The 26,823-nt window shown below is 40.6% G+C and overlaps 1 protein-coding gene across 2 annotated transcripts in view; it reads left to right on the top strand.

The window, feature by feature from the left end:
* TMEM164 (transmembrane protein 164) overlaps positions 1-26,823 on the top strand; it is a gene marked incomplete at both ends in the record, with an annotated part of 176,968 nt that overhangs the window by 89,650 nt on the left and 60,495 nt on the right. The window contains one exon of one of the 2 annotated variants that reach the window (XM_080719404.1): positions 16,042-16,108. The exons of the other annotated variant lie outside the window; for it this stretch is intronic. Coding sequence (XP_080575530.1) covers positions 16,042-16,108 — 67 coding nt within the window. The remainder of the gene's footprint in view (positions 1-16,041; positions 16,109-26,823) is intronic. 2 annotated transcript variants of the gene reach the window in all.

Raw genomic sequence — 26,823 nt, 5'->3', positions numbered from 1 at the left:
ACCTGACTCTCCTCCCAGTTTTTATTTATTTTATTATATTTTTTGTGGTACTGGGGGTGGAACCCAGGGACTTTTCTACCTCTGGGCTATACTTCCAGACCTATTTTTATATTTTATTTGGAAACAGGGTTTCACTAAGTTGCTGAGAGCCTCACTAAGTAGCTGAGGCTGGCTTTGAACCTATGTGATCCTCCTGTCTCAGCCTCCCAAGCGCTGGGATTACAAGCCTGCGCCACCACACCCTGCCCTCCCAGTTTGTAATAAATATCATTTCTTAGTAAAACTCAAGAGAGAGAAAGAGGGCTCCACTGCATTGCAACAGAGACCCCCTCAGCTCTCTTGCAGTATCTAATGGGGGCTTCTCTTTCCTTTCTTCCTGTCCTTTTCCTCAGTCCTTACTTTTTTCTATCAAGTTTCATTATAAAAATTTTCAAATATATACATGTTATAATTATTAATATGTTCTTTAGCCATCTATATATTTTATTCTATGGATTCAAATTCATGTTCTCAGTTTTCTACCGGAGTATTTATTTAGATTTGCATAGATGAGAGATAAAGAGAGAAAATGAGAGTAAGAGAATATTAATGAATCCTTTATGACTTTTAGAGTAAATGTTTACCCTAGATTACCTTGTAACATAAATGATACATTTAATGTACATTGGTTTTGCATTTTTTGGTTAAATTTATTGATTTCTAAATTTTCTTTATGCTATAGTAATTTCTTTCAAGATTTTTATACAATGAGATTTTCCATTCTAAGATGAAATAAGTAATTCAGTTTTTATAAATATATAATTTGTTGGTTCATCTAAAATTTATTGTTTAGGTAGCCCGAAATAGATATAGCTTATATTTCTCCCTAAATAGTCATTTTAAGTAGCACTATTTCCTATCCTTATTGCTACTATTATAATTAACAAATTTTTATATATATGCTGGGATTTTTATGGGGGTTCATTGTACTGTTCTGTTGATCTCTCTGTTGGGTTTTCTACCAGCTTCATACCATTTTATTGTGGTACTGGAGGTTGAACCCAGGGGCATTCTATCTCTAAGCTATATCCTCAGCCCTATTTTATTTATTATATTGAAAATATAGTCTCACTAACTTTCTGAGACTGTCCTCACATCTGCAATCCTCCTGCTCAGCCTCTCAAATACTGAAATTACAGGCTTGTGTACCCTGGCAGCTTCATACTCTTTTATTTGCAATTGCTGATAGGTGAGATTTCTCTTTGCCATTTGCTCAGCCTCCTACTTTATCTACAGTTTTTGTTTGCTGAGCTAGTTGCAACTATTTTCTTCTTCTAAAGGGACTTAAGTTTAGCCCGGCGTGGTGGTGCATGCTTGTAATCCCAGCGCTTGGGGGCTGAGAGAGGAAGATCGCACAGGTTCAAAGCCAGCCTCAGCTACTTAGTTGAGGTTCTCAGCAACTTAGTGAGACCCTGTTTCCAAATAAAGTATAAAATAGGTCTGGGAGTGTAGCCCACAGGTAGGAAGCCTCTGGGTTCCACCCCTAGTACCACTCACCCCCCAAAAAAATAATAAAGGGACTTAAGTTTTTCTCAGTTTCTCCCCCAAACCCTGCTAGTTTTAAATGCAATTACTTTAAACTAAATTGCATTGACATCATTGCAACATTGGGTTTCTGTTCAGGAAAATACATTATTTTTATTTTTATTTTTATTTTGTTGTGGTACTGGGGATTGAGCTCAGAGGCATTCTACAAATGCATTCCACCTCCAAGCTATACCTCTATCCCAATTTTTATTTCTTATTTGGAGATAAGGTATTACTAGGTTGCCGAGAGTCTTGCTAAGTTGCCAAGGCTGGCTTCAAATCCGCAATCCTCCTGTCTCAGCCTAACAATTACTAGTATTATAGGCATGCACCACCACATGTGGCTCATGATTTATTTATTTATTTATTTATTTATTTATTTATTTATTTATTTTGTGGGTCTGGGGATGGAACCCAGAGGCATTTGATCTCCAAGTTACATCCCCTGCCCAATTTTTTATTGTTTATTTTGAAACAGGGTCTCACTGAGTTGCAGAGGGCCTCACTAAGTAGCTGAGGCTGTCCGCGAACCACGATCCTCCAGTCTCCGCCTCCCAAATGCTGGTATTACAAGCATGCACCACCACACCTGGCTTCATGATTTATTTTTTAATACCTTATATTTTCTTTTACTTATCTCAGTTGTGTGTGTGTGTGTGTGTGTGTGTGTGTTCCCCACATATATCTCACCAAGATTATTCTTAGACATTTTGTGTTTTGTGATATCGTTTGTTTATTATACTTTAAAACTAGTTATTAGTGGTACATAAGAAAGATTTTTTTTTTGCGGTACTGGGAATGGACACCAGGGGCATTCTACCTCCAAGCTGCACCCCAGCCCTATTTTTTTATTCTTTATTTTGAAACAGGGTCTTACTGAGTTGCCAAGGGCCTCACTAATTAGCTGAGGCTGTCCTCGAACTGTGATCCTCCTTGTCTTAGCCTCCCGAAAGCTGAGATGACAAGCTTGCGTCACTATGCCCAACTAAGAAAGATTTTGATTCCATATAATTGTTTTCTATTTGGCCATGAATGTCTTATATCTAATAGTTTTCCAGCTCCTTCTCTTGAATTGTTTTGAAAATTAATATCAACTCCCATATGGTAACTTTACCTTCTTTTAAAGATTTTGTTTTCTTTTTTCTTCACAATTGATTGTATTTCTTCACAATTGATTGAACTTCTGGGATGATGTTAAGTAATAGTGGTATGGCAGGAATCCTTACTGTGCTTCTAACTCAACTGGAAATGTTTCTAAAGTGCTTCACATCAGTTGACTCTGACGTTGGCTGTTGGTTTGGATGAGATGTTATAATGTCCAGGATTCATCTTATTCTTAAATTATTAAATCCTTGAAAACAGTCAAATAAAATATGTGTGTGTGTGTGTGTGTGTGTGTGTGTGTGTGTGTTTAGGTGAGTATACGATGTGAGCGAGTGTGGTGCAGGAGATCAGCCCAAAGCCTCATGCGTGCTATGTGTGTGTTCTACCACTAAGTTGTGCCCCCGGCCGAAGGAGGGATTGATGAATTTGGCTAATGCTTCCTGGGAATCTGTTGAATGGTTCATTTGTGTTTTCTTCTTTGACCTCTTTATTTGGTATATTGTAGTAATAGATTTCCTAATATCAACCTGCATAGGATTTCTAAGCTAAGTTTTCCTTTTTCCGCTGTGTGCTTGAGAGAGTCTCAGATTTAGTTTCCATGCTATGAATTTGGTTAATACTACTCTTTGCTCTCTCCAATATGAAATTTAATTCTGCTGTTACAATATTATTTTTTTAATTCTTCCTTAATTTGTGGCACTCTTTTCTCCTTTGTCATTCCTTCCCAATATGTTTCATTCCTGTGATTTTCGTACCTGTTCGAGAGTGCAAGTTTTCCTGCATACTATTGAGAATGCAAATAGTTTTCTAACATATATGTGCAATTGCCGGGCGTGGTGGTGCACGCTTGTAATCCCTGCGCTTGGGAGGCTGAGACAGGAGGATCGCACAGGTTCGAAGCCGGCCTCAACTACTTAGTGAGGCTCTCAGCAACCTAGTGAGACCCTGTTTCCAAATAAAATATAAAATAGGTCTGGTAGTATAGCCCAGAGGTAGAAAGCCACTGGGTTCCATCCCCAGTACTACCAAAAAAAAAAAAAAAAAGAATAATATGCAATTGCCTTGTGCTTCCAGAGGTTTTCATAGCAACTATGCTGTTTGTTGGTTGGTTGGATGGTTGGTTGGTTAGTATGTCTATGCATATTCAAAGGAGAATCCATCATTCTTCAAAGCCCAAGCATGTAGACTGCCTCATATATTCTCATGATCGCTATGCTACTACTTAGAACTACTTCTCCACTCTGTGCTTGACAGGCAGTTTGATGCCCATGGCTTCTAGGCCATTTCCCAGTGTCTAGTGACTCTGTAATTTAGAATTATATATCCTTACTACTAAACTCTCAGGTACTTCAAACAGATTAAGTATGTAAAAACCTGCAGCCTCCCACATACATGGCTACCTGAGTTTTACTTATAAACACTCCCACTCCCAATATTCAATGTGCCAGCACCAATTCTTCCATATTCCACTCTTGATTTGGGGAAGTTGGAGTTCTTCAACCAGTTTTGGGGGCTGCTGATTTCCTCTCCAAGCAACATCCATGGAGTGGAGGAATGGCTGTGCATTTGACTGATTTTTAAGTCATGAGGCTGATAGGTTATGGATTTAGTATCTTCCTATCTTTGAGGTTTGTAAAAATTATTTGATTAGCGCATCACAATTATGCATCATAGTAAAGTTCAATGTGATACAAACGTACATGCGCGCAGCTCTTGGTGTACATCCTTCTGTGTCCCATCCTGCTTCCCTACTCCTCCGTCCCCCCTGCGTGTTGGTGAAATTGATAGTAATATCTTTATATATTGTCATGGTATTATTTGAACTCTTGCTGTCCTTTGTCCTCCTTTTTCCGCTCCCAGACTCCATCCCTCAGTCCCCTTCCAGTATTCTACAGATCTTTCTCCTTATTTATCTGAAGTTCCTTTTGTTTCCTATTTTTTTCTAGCTTCCACATAGGAGAGAAAGCAGACCACCCTTGACTTTCCGAGGCTGACTAATCTCATTTAGCATAATACTCTCTAGCTCCATCTATTTTCCGGCAAATGACATAATTTTGTTCTTTATGGCTGGATACAAGTCCATTGTGTGTATATACTACATTTTCTTTATTTATCTGTTGATGGACACCTAGGTAGGTTCCATAATTTGGCTATTGTGAATGGTGCTTCTTTCGGGTTTCTGGAAGCTGCTGCATGAACTGGTCACAGATTATTATTTCTTTTATTTCAGCATGAGCCTTAGTGTTAATGGACATTTCTCCCAGACCCTGACAACAGTATGACCGTCAGTCCATTTTCAGTGATTTGGAGAATTTTATCTTTTTCTGTATCTTCATATGTATTCCAGTAGGAATTTGGAAGAGGCTGTGCTAATGGTAGTTATCCAAGTACTATTTTAAGCCAGAAACTCCATGTGTATTTTGGCTTAAGCTCAGGTAGACATCCTTTTTCTATACAGGGCCAGATAGGAAATATTTGAGATCTTTAAGGTTATATTATCTCTGTGCTTCAACTATTCAACTATTGTTGTAGTGAGAAATCAAAATAGAAATATTCAAATGAATAAGTGGCTGTGTTCCAATAAAATATTATTTACTTAAGCCAGATGTGATGATACACACCTGTAACCCCAGTGACTCTAGAAGCTAAGGCAAGATGATCAGCATGATAACTCAGCAGACTCTGTCTCAAAATAAACCCATTTTGTTTACCTAAACAAAAGGACTAGGTGCAAAATGTTTTATAGATGGCTGGTGATGATAGCTGCACAACAGTGTGAATGTCCTTTGTGCCACTCGAATGTATATTTAAAATAGTTAAAATGGGAGATTTTATGTTTATATAAATATATTTCTATATTATCGCAACAAAAAAGCCAAGATAGGAGGTCATATTTTGTTAACTCTGAGTTTAGAGGAATTAGACCTAGCACACACACACAGAGTGGGGGATTATATTATATAGTAGCACAATAACCCTTTTGATAGGATAGAAGGCAATAGGAGAGATTTCTTGAATATTTCAAAGGAATGCCTTAGTGGGGGATGGGGGACCCTGGAAAGGTGCAGTGCCTTCTAGTGACATCATTCCTTGGTCGTTTGGGATGGAGACACATAGATTTTAGAGTTGTACTTTTTTGTGTGTGGCACTGGGGAGTGAACCCAGGGGCAACCTATCACTGAGCTATACACCTCAAACTCAATTTTTTTTTCTTTTTTGCGGTACTGGAGTTGGAACCCAGGGTCAATTTACCTCTGAGCTCTACCCCTCAGCACTATTTTTTATTCTTTATTTTGAAACAGGGTCTCACTGACTTGCAAAGGACCTCACTAAGTAGCTGAGGCTGTCCTCAAACCATGATCCTCCTGCCTCAGCCTGCCAAATGCTAGGATTACAAGTGTGCATCATCACTCCTGGCTGCTTATTTTTGGTAATAGGAATTAAACTCAGTAATATTCTACCTTTGAGCTATACTCCCTTTCTTTTTATCTTGAAACAGGGTCTCACTAAATTACTGCACACTTCCATCAAACCAGTGATGCTCCCACATACTGGGTTGCAGGTGTGTGCCACTACACCTGGCTCATAGGCATACCTTTTGACACAAGGAGCAGAGCAGGGACTTTCTCCTCCAGAGGCTTGGAACACCTCTGTTGCTGTCACAAATGTTCATATCAGAAGCATCTTAAAAGTCAGCCAGTCCTCCCTTCGTGCTTATCATACAAATGATGACTAGCGATGCTTCCTGTAGACATCTCGTTTCTTCCTAAGGCTAGAAAATCCTAGCTTTCAAGTTGTTAACCACACAGACTCACTAGATGAAAGAGCAGCCTGCAGCCTGAGTCACCTGTTTCTGCAGTCTCCAGGAAAAGATTCTCACTAGTCAAGAGACCTGGGTCCTGCCATGTGGAAACACTGCTGTCTTTCTGCCTCAAAGCCACTTTTCTCACTGATGTGCAGAGGGTACTTTACTCCCCAGCTCTATCCTCACAGCCTCATCTTAACCAAAGTCTGGAAACTGCCCAGATTCCCACCACGATTTCCCATCTCCCTGGGTGCCGGGGGTGGTGGGGAATCAGGTCCCTGGTGTGTTTAATACTTTTGGAGCGGAGTTAGCATATCCAAGTTCATTATCTTTCCCCTTCTGAAGTTGGAGGGAAGCTAAAACCTCAGGGCCAGGGACAGACGAAGACATCAGTCTGCGAACTGCAGCCTGTGTCTGCAGGCAGCCCTGCACAGCATGAGCGTTGCCCAGTCTCCTTGTTGGGTCCGTTATCCAAGCTGAAGTAGGGTGTCGTCATCAGGGGTAGAAAGCATTCACTCCCCCTTCCCAGTCTCCATGGATCCCTCCACCACAGAGGGCTCTAATTCTCCGCTGGCGCTTCAGTATCCTGGTTGCCGTTTTTAGAAGAGAGTTTTACAAGGGGTTGGAGCTTCTGAGAGAAGCTAGCCTTTTGGGACTGTTTCTCGGAGCTGGGCTAGCTGGAAGGAATAGATGAAAGAAAGGGGAATGACAGCTAAGGTTTTTCTCAGCTTAGGGTTGTGATCAGACAGTTTAGTTGTCTTGTGAACACCCACCTCGTAATGTGCCGGGTTATCCAAATGTGTGCAGCAGCACGGGTGGGGGGACTCAGGGAGTGAGTCACCGAGCAGTGCGCTTTGAATGGCGGTGAACTCTTCCCCCATCCCGCTCTGGATAAGAACAGTGCATCACGGAGAGCTGGCATACATCCTCTGCCTCTGGAAGTGTACAGTACCCACCCCCCAGCACTGAAACCTTGAAATCTGCTCATCTTCTTGTGCACATGGTTTTGTGATGCAAGTGGGATTATTTGATCATGAGTATCTGCTGACTCAGTCTGGAGAGGCTTTTGAAGGAAAGGAGATGAAATTTCATCTGTGCGGCAGAGAGCAGGAGGTGCGTTGCTGGATGGAGAGAGCTCTTGTAGGCCTGCTGTGAGCCAAGGTAGGTGAGGGAAGCTTGGGGTTTGGAGAGGGGAGTTCCAGCAGGCTGCCTTCTGATCACTGCATTGAAAGATTGACACCCTGTTGGCCTTTGGACCACACGCTATTAGGATAGTTCAGTAGCCTAGTGGCTCTTTCTTTTTTAAATTTTATTTCTTATACTCTCAGGTTTTTTTTTTTTTTTTAATTTATACTATTTGGTAGTGGAGGTTGATCCCAGGGACATTCTACCTCTGAGCTGCCCTTCTAGCCCTTTTTATTTATTTATTTATTTTAATTTTGAGTCAGGGTCTTGCTAAATTGCTAAGGCTGACCTCGAACCTGTGATCCTCCTGTCCTAGCCTCCCAAGTACCAGGATTACAGGCACTGGCCACCACTCCTAGCCTACTCTCAGAATTTTAAATAGTATAACTTTCCCCAGGGAATCTCAGATCTCTGCGACTGCTCTGAGGTTATAAGATGGACTCACTTTGAACCTGCTGTATCTTAATGTCTTAGAATAGGTTTATATCTCTCTACCACCGTTCCCCAAGCTCATCAGCTCAGCTGCCTTGGAAACTGAGAGGTTCTGAACTGACGCTGGTTTGGGGTCATATGATGTTAAAAAAAAAAAAGCCCTTTGGTAGCTTTGCCTCAGATGTGGTTGTTCTTTGGTTCAGCTTTGGACTTGTTACTGGAAAAGTGTTTGGGAGACTGCTTCTTACCTGAGCAGCCATATGAGGACTCAATTCTAGGCAAGGGAGGGAAAACTATACATGAATATTGCAAATTTCAAAGGGAAAGAGACCAGGGACCTAGATGACCTTTAGTAAGTTAGCAACAATTCAGTGACCGGTTGCTTTTTCTGTGGAATGCTGCTCAGGTGTCTGTGTTCTTAGGAGCCATGTGTCAGGGTCTTCCTGCCTTGCATTTGTATATATTCTTTTCTTAGTGCTGAGAAGAGCGAGGAAACGTCCGGGTTGTTCACAAGTTTCTCTTCATCTTTCATCTACAATGGAGGCTGCCTTCTTCCCCACATATACATACTCAATTTTTGTCTTCTTTGAGTCTCCCAGATGTAGTTCTCTGTCTGAAAGTTTCTGGAACAGTGAGTGCTTTATTTATCAGTTTTGTATTCATTCATTTACTTATTTATCCTCCGGGGCTACTCTGCTTTAAATACATGTTTGTCTCCAGATAAAAGGAAGACTAAAGATCCAGATAACTTTTCCCATCTGGGGAAACATGAAAAGCAGTCCTCACCAGAGGAATGGGGAGCAATCATTTTTGTGTGTGCTACTAAGGGATGGAATCCAGAGGCATTGTACCTCTGAGCTACACCCCCAGCCCTTTTTTTTTCTTTGTTTTGAAACAGGGTCTCACAAAGCTGTGGAGGGCCTAAGTTGAGGAGGATGGCTTCAAAACTGTGATTCTCTGTTCACAGCCTCCCAAGTACAAATGTGCAACACGGCGTCCAGCTTTGGGACCTCTTGTTATTTTGTCAGGCTGTCCAGTCCTTATGGAAGCCAAGCGAGGGTTCTTCTCTGCTGTATATTAGACAACAAAAGCAATTCTCAAAATGAGCAATACAAAATAATAGGACTTGGGAGAGTTATATGGGAGCTGTGAAGTTGGTAATGAAGAAATAGAAATGTTTCTTTTTTATGGCATTAAAGATCAAACCCAGGGACACTCGAATACTAGATTACATGTATTACTCTAATATTACAACCCCCAGCCCCTTTTATTCTTTATTTTAACACACAGTCTCAAAGAGTTGCCCAGGCTGGCCTTAGCCCCCTGAGTAGCCGTGATTACAGGTGTGTGACATCATGCCTGGCAAAATGTTTTATTTTTATTATAAGAGTGTAGAGCCGAGGGTGGAGATGCGCACCTGTAATCCCAGTATTTGGGAGGTGGAGACAGGAGAATCACAGGATTCTAAGTTAGCATTAGCGACTTAGCAAGACCTTGTTTCAAAATACAAATTGGTAGTGGTATAGCTCAGAGGAATAATGCTTCTGGGTTCAATCCTCAGCAAAACACAAACACAAACACACACACACACACACACACACACTCATTCATTCTCATTGTAAGAGTAAAATAAACATTACAGAACACAATAAAGAAGGCATTAAGAATAACTGATAATTAAGCCGGGCATGGTGGCCCACGCTTGTAATCCCCGCGCTTGGGTGGCGGAGACAGGAGGATCGCGCAGGTTCGAAGCCAGCCACGCTGGCGTAAGAGACCCTGTTTCAAAAATATAAAATAGGTCTGGGAGTGTAGCCCAGAGGTAGAAGGGCTTCCAGGAACCCCAGTACCACCAAAAAAAAAAAAAAATATATATATATATATATATAATTATTATGCTTGTATAATTTTCCCTAATCTTCTGTATGTATATATCCATTTCTCTACATGAAATGATGATTATTTCATACATGTTACATTGTAATATTTCAGTGTTAATATACCACAATTATTTCCCTGTCTTATTTACTATTCTAAGCATTATTTCTAATGGTCATACAGTATTCCATTATTCGGATGAATGTACCGCATTTAAACAGTGCCATGTTAATTCACCATTTGGGTTACTGAATAGATATTTTCAAGGGGTTATGAGTGATGAAGTAGAATTAGATGGGCCAAATTATACTGTTGCTTCTGTTTCTTGCTCTGTGATCCTGAGTGAGGATTAAAGCTTCAACGTCCATTTTCTCATTTGTAAAAAGAATGGTATTAATGATAATTGCCTTCTTCAGTGATTGTGATAATTAGCTGAGATGACCCATGTAAAACTCTTGGCATGGAGCCTGACATATACTAAGTACTCAATAAGTGTTAATAATATATAACATTATCCTTGTCTCGACACTTTACCATCTCCTGTACCTTACTGTTATAATTTGGGAAGGAAAATTGCTTTCGTACAGATAAGTAGAATTTCAGAATGAAAATTACTTTCCAATAAGTAGCCTCTTTTTACCAGTTGAACACCTTCTAGACAGAAGCTTTTTGCCAACTTCTGAACGCCGCAGAAAAAATAAATGTTCTGGAACCTCTGTGCTTGTGTGACCCCATTTGGTCCAGAACAAGGAAGTGGGAAGCAACTGGCTGAAACCAGGGAATTATCTTTGTGCCCACAGACAAAGCTTTCCAATTGTACTTGTCTCTTTTTTCTTCCTTTATTTGCTTGGTTTTTTTTTTTTACTATTCTTTTATTCTTAAAAATTTTCAAGCATCCAGGAGTGATCAGGGAAGTCCACTAAACAGCTGTTTGACCTCCACCTAGATTGAGCAGTTGACATGCTTTCTGATATGTGAGTTCTGAAATGCAAGCTATTCGTTGCATTCCCTGCTACACAGCAGGCTTGTAATGTGGGTGTCATACAGATGACACAAAAAGGTATGCTGTCAGACCATGAGCTTACAGAAACAGAAGGTCAGTGTGGAAAGACCCTGGATTCTGGATGGTAGAAATAGATCTATTGTATTTATACTACAAGTAATAGAAAGTAAGTATCAACGTATCTGGCTGATGGGAAAACAAGAGATTCAAATGTCTGTCAACATGACAATGGGTAAATAACTTTTGGTATGGTAGACTCATACAGTTGAATATTATATAGCAGTGAAAACAGATGAAGTAGAACTACAGGTATTAACATAATTAGCAGAAACTATATTGAATGGAAATTATAATTTGCAGGACATATACTATGTGTATGATACTTATGATATTATATATTTAGTGGGATGAATATGAGACTATATGGTTACAATGTAGTGAATATATAAAAACATAGACAGAAAAGAAAGCCTACTACTTTCAAATTGAGGTGTTATCTGGTGGGCGTGGGACAGAAGAATGCTATTTAGGAAGGGTAAGCACAATGCTTCAAATGTATTGATGACATTCAAATTTATTTAAGTGGGATGGGAGGCAAATGGGTATACTTTATATGCTTGGTTTTTAAATACTTTTCTCAGTGTTTGATCATTTCCAGTTAAAAGTAAACTAGGGTGAGAAAGCATTGTCTAAAAGGCTGGGATTCCTGGATCGCTTTGAGAGTGTGACTGCCAAGGCGGGGACAGTTCAGTGTTTTTCTTTTCATGTATAATATGAATTTTATAAAATAGTAAAACTACCTTTTTGGTATAAAGTTATATGAGTTTTAACACATAGGTTAATGCAGCAATCACCTTCTAAAATCTTCCTTATAGTTTCTCTTTAGATTCCTGCACCCCTAAAACCATCATTTCTCCTTCACTATTGTTGTTTGGTTTGGAGAATATAATATTTATCAACCAAGTTGTTTCATGTATGAATCATGTACTCCATTTACTGCTGAGTGATTTTCTATGGTGTGTGTGTACCATAGCTTGTTTATCCACTCACTGAAGGTCATCTGGACTGATACCAGGTTTTGGATGTTATGAATAGAGTTGGTGTAAACATTTATATACAAGTTCCTATGGAAACATGGATTTTCATCTACTGAGTATAAATATCCAGGACCAGGATTATTGGGTTAAAGAATGAGTTGTTTTAAATTTCCAAACCTTATAAGACACTGCTAAACTATTTTTGAAAATAGTACTGTAAAATTTTGCATTTCCACCAACAATGTTTGAGAATTCCTGTTTCTCTATATCCTCCCCAGCAATTTCTATTGCCAGTATTTTTATTTTACAATTAATAGGTAAAGAGTAGCATCTGGTTGTGGTTATAGTGTGCATTTCCAGAATTGTATGGAACATTTTTACAATGCTTATTTGCCATATACATATACATACGCATATTTTTACAATGCTGGGAGTCAAACCCAAGCATTTTACCACTGAACTATATCCCCAGCCATATATATCTGTTTTCACAGAGGTTTCTCTAAAACTTTTTTAGCCCATTTAAAAAAAATTGAATTGTGCGCCAGGTGTGGTGGTGCACACTTGTAATCCCTGCTCTTGGAAGGCGGAGACAGGAGGATCGCTCAGGTTCAAAGCCAACTGCACTGGCTTAAGAGACCCTGTTTCCAAATAAAAATATAAAATAGGTCTTGGAGTATATCCCGGAGGTAGAAGGGTTTCCAGGAACCCCATTACCACCAAAAAAAAAGAATCTTTTTAATTGTTGAATTTGAGAATTCATTTTTTTTAAATTTGAGGATTTTGGTATATTTTGGATAAAAATATTTATTGGATCTGTGACTTGCAAATATATCTTTCCATTCTGTGTCATTCTCTAGCTTGTCCTTTCACTGTCTTTAAACGTATCTTTCAAAGCTAGGCGTGGTGGCTCACTCCTGTAATCCCAGTACTTATGAAACTGAGACAGGAAGATCACAGGTTCAAATCCAGCCACAGCAACTTAGCAAGAGGTCTGAATATGATTTCTGCCTCTGCTACTTACTATCTGTGTGATTTGGAGAAAGCCACTTAATCATTTGGAGCCTCCAAATGAAATAAAGAAGAAAATGTTGGTAGTTATAATAAAAATGTAGAGAATTAATGAGATGAGGTGATTGAGGATTTAGCCCTGTGCTTTGCATTTAGCAATGGTCAATATATGTTAGATATTTTTGTACTTATTTGAGTGTAAGACCTCTCTCTATATTAAAGATAACTTACCCTTTCATATAATATGGCTGATAGAACTGAATTTTGAAAACCGAGAATAACCAGAATAGTCTTTATCTAGGAACTTGTTTTGAATCTTGAAGTTAGTTTGATATCCTTTATCTTTGACCTTCCATAAGCCCTTGGACTCACTTCCATCATCCTCCAGATGTAACTTTCTGGTGCCAAATGTCTGATTGGCCTTGTGAAAATGCCAACATTCCTTTGAAGTCGATGGCAAAGCCTGACAGAGAATCCAGCTTCACCTTGACTATCAGGGTGGTTTTTCCTCTCTCAGGCTGAGTCTTTATGTTGTGGCTGCCAAAGAAGAGGGCAGGGTTAGGTCAGACTGTACTTCACCCCAGGCCTGGAATCAGTTTCTTAGAGCACAGGGTGCCCTCTTGAACAGCCCTCTTGAGATGGTACATTATCTTGGATAGCTTGAGGTTGCAGGAGTGATATCGTATTGATGGGCTTCCTCTTTCCTCTGGTGCAAGCCATGTCCTATTAACCTGTGATTATTAGCATGGCCTGGGCAAAGAGTCTTTTCTCCTCAAAGTCATCTTTTGAAAATATACTAACCCTGGGTCAGGGAATGTAGGTGAATGTAGAGAAACTCCTGAAACCAAAACAAAGAATAAAAGAGCATCCTATCTCTCCACCCGAGGTGATATTCGGAAGGGAGAAAGGCTGTGATATAAAGCAGTGTGAAGGATATATAAGTTTAGTATCAAATGTCAGATACTAAACCCTGGGTGCGCGTCCTGGCTACTGTCTCATATTGACATGGACCAGGTCAGCTCTCTTTTCTGAATCTAGCTTCCTCATCAACAAATGGGAAAAACTCATACATGTCTCAGAAGATTGCTGTAGAAATTAAGGATATTCATGTAAAGCAGTTAATTAGTTACTTACCAGTTATGCATTAAATGTACATCATCGCCATCATCAAAACTTTGATGACAAAATACAGATTGGGAGCGATGGAAAGCAGCATTTGGGCTTCTCTACCATTTTCTGGTATTGTTTTGCATGTGTGTGTGTGTAGTACTGGGGATGATGGAACCCGGGGGCATTCTACCTCCAAGCTACACCCCCAACCCTATTTTTTATTCTTTAGTTTGAAACAGGGTCTCACTGAGTTGTCAAGGGCCTCACTAAGTATAGCTGAGGCTGCCGGTGAACCGCAATACTCCCACCTCGGCCTCAAGCATGTGCTACCATGCCCAGCTTCTGGCATCTTCTTTTTATGACCTTTTTTTTTTTTTGTCAAACTGAGGATTAAACCCAGAGACATTCTACTGCCAAGCTATATCTCCAGCCCCTTTTATAAATTTTTTTGTTTTGTTTTTCTTTATTTTTTTGTGGTACTGGACATTGAACCCAGGGGCATTCTACCTCTGTGCTACACCTCCAGTTTTATTTTTATTCTTTATTTTGAAACAGGGTCTCACTAAGTTGCAGAGGGCCTCCATAAGTAGTTGAGGCTGGCCATGAACTCAGATCCTCCTGTCTCAGCCTCCCAAGTACTAGGATTACAAGCATGCACCACCAAGCCTAGCTCAATTTTTTTTTGTTTTGAAACAGGGTCTTGCTAGATTGCTGAGAGTCTCGCTAAGTTACTGAGGCTGGCCTTGAAGCTGCGATCTTCCTTCCTCAGCCTCCTAAGTACTGGGATTACAGGCATGTGCAACTACACTTGGCTTGTAATGCACCTTATTCTTATACACACTTCCATGAGCTCAAGAGAAGAGCCAAAATTCTAGAGGGCTTCAGCATGTGGCCAGCCTTCCCTATCAGGGCTTAGGAGATATACTGGTGTCCTGGGACTGTTGCATGTATGTGACAGAGACAGAGAGAAACAGAGACCAGCCAGTGTCTTTAGGTCTAGGAGGCAGCTTGATTCAGTGGTATTTGTCTGTGATACATCAATTCAGCTTTTCCTCAGGAGGAACAAGTTCTTTGTGTCTCCCTCAGTAGTAGAGAACCTTTGCCCTGAAAGATGAAGGATGCTACTTAAGTCCTTCCCCTGGGTCTTCACAATCACAGTTTGTTCCTGTGTCAATTGTTCTCGACACATGAAGGGTTTCTAGTTGTGCTGTAACAAGTTTGGTATTGGGATCTGATCCTAGTGATCTCCTCCTCCTCCTCCTCCTCCTCCTCCTCCTCCTCCTCCTCCTCCTCTTTTTTTTTCTTTTAAGCTACAGAGCCCAATATGTAAAATAGATCAAAGAAGGCCTGGAAGCATGCCACATGTGTCTTCCTCACCTCCCACTGAGCTCCTAAAGCCCTTTCTACGGGGGAAACACAGTTTGCAAAACATAACAAATGGCTCCCTGGATTATAGCAATAATTTTTTGTTTTGTTTGTTTTGTCCAGATCTCTGTTTAGGGCAAAGACTTGGCCATGGCTATGTAAACAGGTGACCATATTCTAATAAATATACTTCCAGTGGAATAACAGCTACTACAGCCCCCCTTTTCTAATGCCTCAGCAGTTGAAGCCATGCGTGTTTAGGGAGCATAGAGCTCATTATGTAATGAAGTGCTGTCACCAAAGTATGTTCAGGAAGTGTTTGGGGAATTCTGAGGCAGTGTTGGTGCTCTTCAGGGGATTTCATTGACTACAAAAGATGTTGTTTTAAATTTATGTTGCATGTGTGCAAATTCTAGAGCTGTTTGGCACTGAGAGCCACTTGTACATATAGGCCTCTCCACTATGCCCTGGCTTAACATCATATGTTTTCTTCTCCATTGCATCAGGGTCAGAGCATAACCTGGACTCGATTCTTTCTCTTCTAGGTTGCAGATGCATATGTTGAATGGAGCTCTTCTGGCATTGCTGTTTCCTGTGGTAAATACCCGGCTGGTAAGTAGCCTCTTCTAGAAATGTTCCAGCAGAATCCAAAATGGTATTTGTTATCTAGTGCTTGTCCTCATTTTTTTAGCCCAGATGTGCATGTGGTCACATGTATTGTTATTTAGTTTTGATAGAGTTATCTTTGAATATGTTGGAGATTGCAGGGGTTGGAACATTTTCTAGAATTCTGGGGCTGCAAGAAGTGTTTAGATCAGAACTAGGGCAGATCAAACAGCTCACAGAGGTGGGCATGGTAGCCACATGCCTGTAATCCCAGTATTTAGGAGGTTGAGACAGGAAGATCACAGGTTTAAGGCCAGCCTCAATAAGTATCCCTGTTTCGAAATAAAACATTAAAAATAAGGATAGAATGTAACTCAGAGGTAGAATGCCCTTGAATTCAATCCCCAGCAAAAACAAAAACAACAAAAACCAGAGGATTGGTGGTTTGGCAGAAAGAAAAGGGGCTGGAGCTCCACCAAATAGAAATGTCCAGGTATTCTAAGGGACTCCCATGTAGACTCTGGTACATTGGCCTAGAATAATCTATGAGGAATCTCAGTGTCTGTCCATTTCACCAAGGACCCCCTTAGGAAAAAATTAAATTTTTTCTTCATCCATCCAAATCCATGGGGCAGTGTGGGTTACACAAACCCCCTGGGGCTAGCAGGAAGGCCAAGTGATATACCAGCTTTGAAAGAAGTAGGAGCTACAGTCCTGTGTGGGTGCAGGGCACTGTCCTCAGAGTCCTACGAGTCAGACTTGGCAGGTATTGTGGGCTACTTTAGAAAGCTCAGGGAAGAAATCAACTGTAAATCATTACTACTGTGCCTATGACTTCAATTTACCTACGACATGAAAATCATAGTTTAACTTTTGAAATGATAGCCCCTCTTTCTGATAGCATTTTCTAGCTTATAAGGCCTTCTCACATAACAGTTGTGTGACATAATTAGGGCAAGTATGATGGCTTCTTGTTTTCAGAGAAAGAAACAGACATCCTGGGAGTCACATCAGCTCTGAGTGGCACAATTAGGACCAGAGCCTGAGCCTCTTGATCCTAAACCCACAGCTATGCTTTGCTCCTTCTGAAGGATGTAATCATCCCCTCCCCAGAGATATTCACATGTACTCTTACGATATCTGTACTTTTCCAGCTGCATCATCAGTAGAAATTCAAATGGAAAGCATTCATCTTGAAGCAGTGATTTTGAACCCTCACTCTTTTCCAGGATCACCTAATTAGCTTGGTTTCATCATTCTACAATATAAACATATCGCAAAGCTTCATCACAACTTATACCCCTTAATTACATACATCACATTGTCTAACCCTTAAGTATATACGATTATTGGAAAATTAAGAATACAATAACAAACAAACTGGTGGAGAAACGGACAACACTGGTACCTTGCCCTACCCCTAGAGAGTCTAAGTTCATGATCTGGCATGAAGCCTAGGCATCCTACTTTCAAGAGTACCCTGGGTGATTCTATCCAGGAGCCTGAGTTGAGAGCTACTGATTTTACAATGGCTCTGAATCTTAGTGTCCACAGCATGAAGAGTCATTGAGGGGCTTATTAAGAACTGGAGCTGGAGGGCTAGGGATGTACCTCAGTGGGAAAGCACTTACCTAGCATGTGTGAGGCCCTGAGTTCCATTCCTAGCACCACCAAAGAAAGCATCCCTCTTTGGTCTCATAGAGGGGATAATGTCAAAGAATGGTGCAGATAATCCGAAAAGACAAAACTAAAGCTACATTGTTTTTAAAATATAGGCTACTTTCTTATACCATTCCTTACTGGCTCAGGCACATTCAGCCTCTGGAGGTGACTTGCTGGGGCAGAGCAGTGGGTCCACTGCTATCTTGTCCCATCTCTCTTCTCACCTGTTCTTTCTTTCTATAGAGTTTGAGAGATCTCGGGGAGAGAGAGACTGAGACTAACTCAATTTCCAGCAAATCTATCAGATAATTGAAAGGGAAATGGACGTCATGGCACATACTTATAATCCCAGTACTTGGGAGGCTGAGTCAGGATGGTCACAGGTTCACAGGTGGCCTCAGCAACTTAGCAAGGCCATCTGAAACAAGGTAAGACCTTGTTCAAAATAGAATGGAGCTAGGGTAGATTTACCCTGGGTTCAATCCTCAGTATTACAAAAAAGGGAGAGGACAGGCATATAAGAAAACCTCTTGTTGCATCAGTAGAGCCAGCGATTCTGAGTTTGAGTTCTTCTAGCTCTCTAACCTCTGCCATCAGTGGCATGCTAGGGTTCCTCTAGGCAGGCTACCCTACCTTCAGCTCTCTTCCTAATGGGATCTTTCCCTAGTGAAAACAAAGTAGCCTTCTCCTTGTAGAGCCTTTGAACATAAGTGGAAGTTATAATTTTCAATGTATATGCATGAAAATAATACCTCATAGGGCCCAGTCACATACCCGAGGTCTTTTAGTAAACTGTTGGTGAGGATTTCTTGCAACTGACACTGTTAGGCCAGTGGTATATATTTCACCGGTCTGCTGATGTTTTCTTAGACACCTAATCAATAATAGCAATAAGTAATAATATCAGCCGCCACTTCTTGAGTGCTTATTTTGTGCCAGGTAATATTAAGTGTTTTATATGTATTAATCTCCAAGACCAAGAGGCCAGCAGGATTAGCTTCCTCTGAGATCTCTTGCTGTTTCTTCTCATGATCCTTTTTCTTAGGTTTTGTCTTTTTTTTTTTTTTTCTGGGTCTGGGGATGGAACCCAGGGGCATTCTACCTCCAAGCTACATCCCCTGCCCTATTTCTTTTTCTTTTTCTTTTTTTTCTTCGTGTCTGGGGATGGAACCCAGGGGCATTTAACCTCCGAGCTACACCCCCTGCCCTATTTTTTATTCTTTATTTTGAAACCGGGTCTCACTGAGTTGCAGAGGGCCTCACTAAGTAGCTGAGGCTGTCCGCAAACCACGATCCTCCAGTCTCAGCCTCCCGAATGCTGGGATTACAAGCATGTGCCACCATGCCTAGCTTTCAAATACTATTATATTCTGAGGTACTATGAATTAGGACTTAAACATATGATTTTTTTTAGGGGACACATTCAGCCCATTAAAACCTACCCAAAGGCCAGGCGTGGTGGCGCTCGCTTGTAATCCCCGTGCTTGGGAGGTGGACACAGGAGGATCACGCAGGTTCAAATCCAGCTGCGCTGGCTTAAGAGACCCTGTTTCCAAATAAAACAGTATAAAAATAGGTCTGGGAGTATAGCCCGGAAGTAGAAGGGTTTCCAGGAACCCCAGTACCAACAAAAATAAAAACAAAAAATACAACTACACAAAGGATATTTTCCCCCCTTTTTCTCTTTACCTCTGGCCTTCTTTTTCTCTCTCATAGCAGACATGTGCTATTATATTTGTAACCTTAATACAAAATATTTCTATACATAGGTTATATCCAACCAGCTTATTAAGAATGTTCCAGTAACTTCTCCAATATTAAAACTTCTTTGATGGGCTGTCTTAATTAGTGATTCTAGTCACTCTGGCAAAACTTTATTTTTTTTTCCTAAAATGAAGCCAAGCAAATCTCAGGATGTCTCCATTTGCATGTGTCATTGCAATTGGTCTTGGTCTGGTTCTTTTTTATGGCTGGGACCCCTCCTGAGCAACTCTGGCCTTTAGGGCTATTTGTTTTGCAGTTCCTAAGTTGAGTTCTGATTGACTTAAAATAAGACAGAGGAAGATTGGCAAGTCTTTCTTAAACCTCACAATTCAATTAAGCAGGAAGCCAGCTTTTGACTTCTCTTTTGCCCTTCCTTCTTGGCCCTTTATCTTTTTTAATCCTTTTTTCCTCATTAGTAATGATGAGGAAGCAAGAAAAATAAGACGAACTAATTAGTGTGTGCACCAGTACCACTGACATATGTATATTCACATATATAAAGACTGAGTAAGGAGTTGGAGGTCATTACCACAGTCAACTAAAGAATTTCGGGCCATCAGTGAATTGCCATGTGTGCTCTATCCCTTGTGACTCATTGGCATCGGGATATGCAGACCAGCTAGAAAACGCCCGGGGTTTCAGTTCCTCCTGGTTCTTCATCTTCAGAGCTAACGCCCTAGAAGAAGGACTACATAGTCGAATGGCCCCCAATACAAGTAAGTGCTCTTTGTGGCCAGGATACTGGAGGTTTCTTTCTAGCTTCAAATGCAATACCTTAAAGACGACTTCTAGTGATATGGCTTTTTGTCTCTTGGAAGGAAAGACATACACATTATGGAATGAATTATTATTACATTAGCAGGGAGCTCAAAATTTTTCTAATTTAATCTTCCAGAGGGGGGATTCTGGAGGATAAATAATTTGCTGAAGGAGCCAGAATGGGTGCATTTAGAACCCAGGTGTTTTGACTTTCAATTAAAAGCTTTTTTCCTGTTCTGCAGCTGAGATAAAGTGTGCGTTTACATGCTTGTGAGGCAGGATGCTGAAGCTGCTTCTTAGCTTGCCCAGCCATGTATAAGAGTTGGGTCTTAGGGTTCTTGGGGAAGCTGAAGAAAAATATAAAGCTTCTTCTGAGATAAATGTACAAACACTCATTTTTGTGTGTGTGGTGCTGCCAGTCAAACAAGGATCTCGCATATGCTAGGCTAGTGTCCTACCCCTGAGCTACTCCCATGGTCCACAGACACACAGATTTGTATACAATATCAGGAGGGAAGCAGACTGTCAACTCCCCTCCTTCTGCAAGCCCATTCATACATCCAAAGTTATTATTTCCCTGCCCAGTATGTCAGTAGTTTTTAGCTTAGAGAATAGATGTGCTGTCTATTTCATGAGTTCCTTGTCAGAGCCACGGGCCATTTGTGCTGATGGCAGTGCTGGGTTCCTTCTCTGTACTCATGACTTTGCAAAGAACGTCATCCAATCCAGGATGAACTACCTTCTGGAAAGGCAGTGAAAGTTAAGAGGTGGGAGCTAACTAGAATGCCCATGGAATCTGGCTACATACTAGATTTTCAGCTATAGTTCTCATCTTCCAGAGCTGATATCAGGCTTTGGGACCATGCTGCATCTTCAGCCTTCTGCCTTTTGCCTCCTTTGATCTTTAACACTCACGTGGGTTTCTTTTGAATACAGTGTTCTGAGCAAGGGAGATTAGACACAGAAAAGAAACGTAAGATGCTGTGGCACTAGCCTGGCCTGTGTTTGTGTTTGCAGCCATTTGTGTGTCTTCTAGAATTATAAGAAGAGTAGTAATGCCTCTTTTCATCAGGCTCCTTTTTTCTTCGAGCCCTAAAGCCTCCAGTATATTATTATCTCATTATCAAAATTGCCCATTATTGTGTCTCGATGTTGATCTATTATGTTTGTTCCTTTTTTATCCCTTCACTACCCCTCCTTTTTTTGCCCAGTTCTTTTTCCCGGTTGGACAGTTCTTTTGAATATCCCTAACTCTCAGAGTGAGTGGAAAAGTTAGTAATGGTAATAAACATTATCTCAGTGTTCTTGGGATGCAACTTTGCTGCCAGCACACCTTGTCCCCATGTGTGCTGCTGGGAAAACTTTGCTGTTGCCCATGCAAATAGGCTTGAGAGCCTCGCTCTTTGCTAATTGGCACATTGAAATGTGCTAATTGACCTAGAAGAGTTATTTCTGTGACCAGCAAATTGAGCTACTTAAAAAAAAAAGTTATAGTTTGGATTTTGGACCTGAACTGGGTACATAATGTCTCTTTGCTTTCTTGAGGGTACTTAAAACATAAAAAGCATGTCTTCAAAAGAGGCCTTCACTTTCTGAAGAATTGATTAAGGCAAAATTGTTCCCCAGGCCTCTACAAAGGCTGGCGTGTATTTGATCAGATGAATGCAATGTGTCCAAACACGTAGGGAGTGTTGAGAAATTTGGGGGGCTCCCATGCTCAAATATGTCTAATTTCTACCTGTATTTTAAAATTAAGCTTTCAGGGTCCTACATTCTCCAGGAATCTGGCCGGGATCACACTAGTCAATCCACAGGTTCTTATCGAGCACTTTTCAAGTATTATGCTATGTGCTATAGTAGCTACAATGGTAGCTGAGGGGAATTTCTGGCTCTCTAGATACTTGCAGGTTAGTTAGAGAAGGTGTAAATGCCTGAAAATTATGGCAGTGGAGGGGGAGTCTCCCTGATCTAAAAATCCAAAGTATAGAATGCTCCAAAATCTGAAACTTTTTTATGGTACTGGGGATTGAACACAGGGGCATACTATCTCTGAACTACACCCCCAGCCCTTTCTTTATTTTTTAGATTTTGAAGCAAGGTCTCACCAGGTCGGCCTAGGTTTGACTTGAACCTGTGATCCTCCTGTCTCAGCCCGACAAGTACTGGTGTTACAGGCATGCGCCACTATGCCCAGCTCAAAACCTGCAACTTTTTGTATGCCATATTTTGCAAGTTGCTGGTTAGCATTCCATAGTTTGAACGTTTTTAACCAGGTTCTATCATTGGTATCATACAGTCTCTTTTTCTTTGTGTGTGCCCTCTGCAGGGCCTCTAACCTACTGCATAGTAGATGTCCACAGATAAAAATATCTAAATTGATCAGCCAACCTGAACCTCCATATTTTTTCTTATTTTTAGTTGTTGTTGTTGTTGTTGTTATTATTATTATTATTATTATTATTATTATTATTATTATTTTACTTTACTGGGAATTGAACCAGGGGTGCTCTACCTCTGAGCTACACCCCCCCCCCCAGTCCTATTTTTTATCCTTCATTTTGAAACAGTCTCACTAAGTTGCGAAGGACGCGAAGCAGTTGAGTATGACCATAAACCTGTGATTTTCCTGTCTCACCCTCCCACGTACTGGGATTGCAAGTCTGCACCACCATGCCCAGCTGTGAACTTCCATATTGTCCAAGATAATTCCAAGAATCCTCCAAGATCTTGGAATCTTGAATGTGAAGACATAGAACTGATAGATGATATTTTTCCAGCAAATTATGTTTTCAACCACTTAAAACAATACTTGGTTATGGAAAAAATAGCAGTTGGCTACTTTGCAGAAATTTGGAAGGCCCCCATTTCCCAATTTATAAACCTTCTACAAACCTATACAAACATTCTACAAAGCTATAGAAATCAAGATAGTGTGGTGCTCACATAGGGACAAACATATAGATAAATGGGATCAAGTTGAATGGTACTAAGAAAACTGAATCAACTGGATACTCATATGCAAAAAAATAATTTATACACCTTCCTTACACTTTATATGAAAATTAACTCAAAATGCATCAAAGAGTCAGGCATGGTGGCACATGCCTATAATCCTAGTACTACAGGAGTATCACAGGTTCAAGTTCAGCCTATGCTAACTTAGTAAAACCCTGTTTCAAAATTTAAAAAATAAAGAAAGGGATAGGGGTGTAGATCAGAGGTAGAATGCCCCGAGGCTCAATCTCTAGTACTAAAAAAATGTTATAGACCTGAAATATAAGATCTGACCCTATGAAACTCTTAGAAAAAATGGTCTTTATGATTTTAGATCAAACAATAGCTTCTTAGATATTATACAAAATTCAAGCCACTGAATCAAAAACAGATGAAACTACCTTATATTAAAAAGTATACTTCAAAGGACATCATCAAGAACAACCCACAAAATTGGAGAAAATATATCAAATCATATAAATGATACAAGTCTGATATCTAGAAAGAACACAAAACTGAACAACAATAATTTCAACTAAAAATGGGTAAGGATTTGAAAAAATATTTCTTCAAGGAGACATATGAGTGGCTGATCAGTAAATGAAAAGGTCATCATTAGTTACCAGGAAAATGCAAATAAAAACCACAGTGAAATGCTACATCACCCTCTCTAGGATATATGCAGTAAAGAAGATAACAAGTATTAGGGCATATGGAGAACTTGGAACTCACATACACTGCTGAAGAGAATAAAACTATAAAATAAGCCTAGCAGTTCCTCTAAACATTCAATACAGAGTTAGTGGATACCAGAGGTTGGACAGGAAAAAATGGACAGTGCCTCTTAATGGGTATCGGGCTTCTTTTGGGGGGTAGGTGATAAAAGTCTTCTGAAATTAAAAAGTGGTGCTGGATGTACAACAATGGATATACTAAAAGCCACTGAATTGTATACTTTAAAAGGATAAATTTCTCATGTGTAGATTAAAGCGCAATTAAATTCCTCTTCTACACAAGGGACTGCATAAAGAGAATAAGGACAAGGGTTTGTTTGTATAGTGCTTTTAAGATTTCAAAGCTCTTTGTTCTCTGTGTTATTTTTTCTCCATCCCCTATCTGGAAGGTAGGGAGAGTGCAGATATCACTCATCCTGTTGGATAATCTGATGCTTGATGAGGTGAAATTAGCTTCTTCAAAGCCCCATGTCCCAGCCAGCAGCAAGACAGGACTAGAACAAGGTGTGCAGCAGATCTGCTCTGGCTGCACATTGCAACTGCCTGGAATGCTTTGTGTAAATGTGGATTTGTGAGCCTGACATTGTGGTGCAAACCTGTGGCAGACTGAGACAAGGATCACAGATTCAAGGGCAAGCACAGCTTAACGAGGCCCTCTGCAATTTAGTGAGACCCTGTTTCAGGAAAAAAAAAAAAAAAACCAGTGCTGGGGATGGCACTCCGGGGTAGAAAAGGGTTCAATCCCCAGTACCACCAAAAGAAATGCATATGCGCTCTGGGGATTCAACTTGTGCAGCAGCCAGCATTGAGAACCATTGACCTACAGATGGAAAATGAGACTTTTCTTACATAACAAAACTGTTCTTGAGGTCTTGGCTCAAGGTGAATAGATTACTGCCACTCACTAAATGGGCTGATTGCTTGGGCTTCCTGACAAACTCAAGAGGTCTACAGATTTTATTCACAAAACAAAATGAAACAGGAGTGGACCAAACTCACCTATCAGAAGGGAGGGAGAGAAGGGAGGACAAGTCAGTGCCCTAATGAAGCAGGCTTTCTCAGAAAGTAATGCAGAAACAAAGGCAGTATTAGTCAACAGGGACAAGAAAGGCTGCCAGGGAATTTTAATCTCACTCAGCAAGGCTAATTCACAAACAAAGCCTTACTCTTGTCGCAGAACAGCCTAGGTAGTTGGGGGTAAAAGCTCTGAGGAAGACCAGGAGCCCCGATCTGGGAGCCTTATACTTATTGACCTTGCCCAGCTGTTGTGACTAAACCCCCATAGTGTTCTGAAGAAGTGGTAAATGTGCACATCATTATCTTATTTCTCATTTTACTGGGGAAATATTCAGTCTTTCACCACTAAGTATGATGCTTACTGGGGATTTTTCATAAACCCTCTTACCAGGTTGAGGAAGTTCCTTCAGTCATCTTTAATAAATGTTTGTTGTTAAAGAACTGAGAATTGTAAGATGTTGTTTAATATGAAAGGAGCTGGTCATACAGAGTTGAGAATTGCTTAAGATGAGAAAATGTCTCTTCTTTAGAGGCATTGTGAGGTTTGGGGTATGGCATCTTATTCATATATTTTGGTACTAGAATTTGAACCCAAGGGCATTCTACCTCTGAGTTATTTCTCCACTTCTTTTATTTTCTATTTCAAGAAAAGTAAAGGTCTCACTAAGTTGATGAGTGTCTCACTGAGTTACTGAGGCTGGCCTTGAACTTGAGATTCTCCTGTCTCAGCCTCCCAATTACCAGGATTATAGGCGTGGGCTACCTTGACCATGTTCTTTTAAATATAGCATATTTAAAAGAACAGTTAAAGCAAAACATTCATGTTAAAATACAATGATGTTGTATTCTTATGAGTGCACTATAGAAAAACAAAATACTTCAAGGTGTGTCATACAGCACAGACAGCACAAGCCAAACAGTTATTTTCATAAACGTGGTATGCTTACAGTAGGTATATTAGTTAGCTCAGGCTGCCATAACAAAATACCATTGAGTGGGTGGCTCAAACAACAAAAGTTTCTCACAATTCTGGAGTCTGGAAGTCCAAATCAGAGTGCTAGCATGATGAGGGCGCTCTCTGCCACATTGGGGCCGCCTTCAAGTCATGGCTTATGGTGGTAGGTATAGCAGATGGGGATAAAGCCAATTCTCTGGGAGTTCTTATTGTAAGGACTCTAACCCTGTGTCAGTCACTTTTTCCGTACTAAGAAAAATACCTGAGATAATCAACTTATAAAGAGGGAAGACTTATTTTGGTTCATGGTTTTAGAGGTCTCAGTCCACAGTTTACAGTTCCATCGCTCTGGCTCCATGGCAAGGCAGAACATCATCATGGCATAAGCGTGTGGCAGAGCAAGGATGTTCACCTCCTGATGGCTGGAAAGCACAGAGAGAAGAAGAGGCCAGTATCCCACTTCCCCCTTCAAGTGCATTCCCCTTATGACCTTCCACTGGGCCCCACTCCCTAAATGTTCCACTTCTTCCCAATAGTGCTAGGAGCTGGAGAACAAGCCTTTAACACATGAATCTTTGGGGAATAGCTCAGGTCTGGACTAACAGATCCCATCCTGGGGCCCCACCCTCATGACCTCATTAACCTTAATTATATCACAAAGGCCCTAACTCCTAATGCTGTCACACTGGAGGTTAGAGCTTAAACATAATTTTGGGGGGCAATAAACATCCTGTCTGTTACAGTAGGTGGAATACTGTACACACCATTGAAATTTTGCAATGTGTAACATCCGGGAGGAGGAAATAGGAGGCACAGCATTCATGATGACAGCAGCC

This window comes from Muscardinus avellanarius, assembly GCF_963383645.1.
Source record: "Muscardinus avellanarius genome assembly, chromosome: X".
NCBI lineage: Eukaryota > Metazoa > Chordata > Mammalia > Rodentia > Gliridae > Muscardinus > Muscardinus avellanarius.
This window is presented reverse-complemented; position numbering and strand designations above follow the sequence as displayed.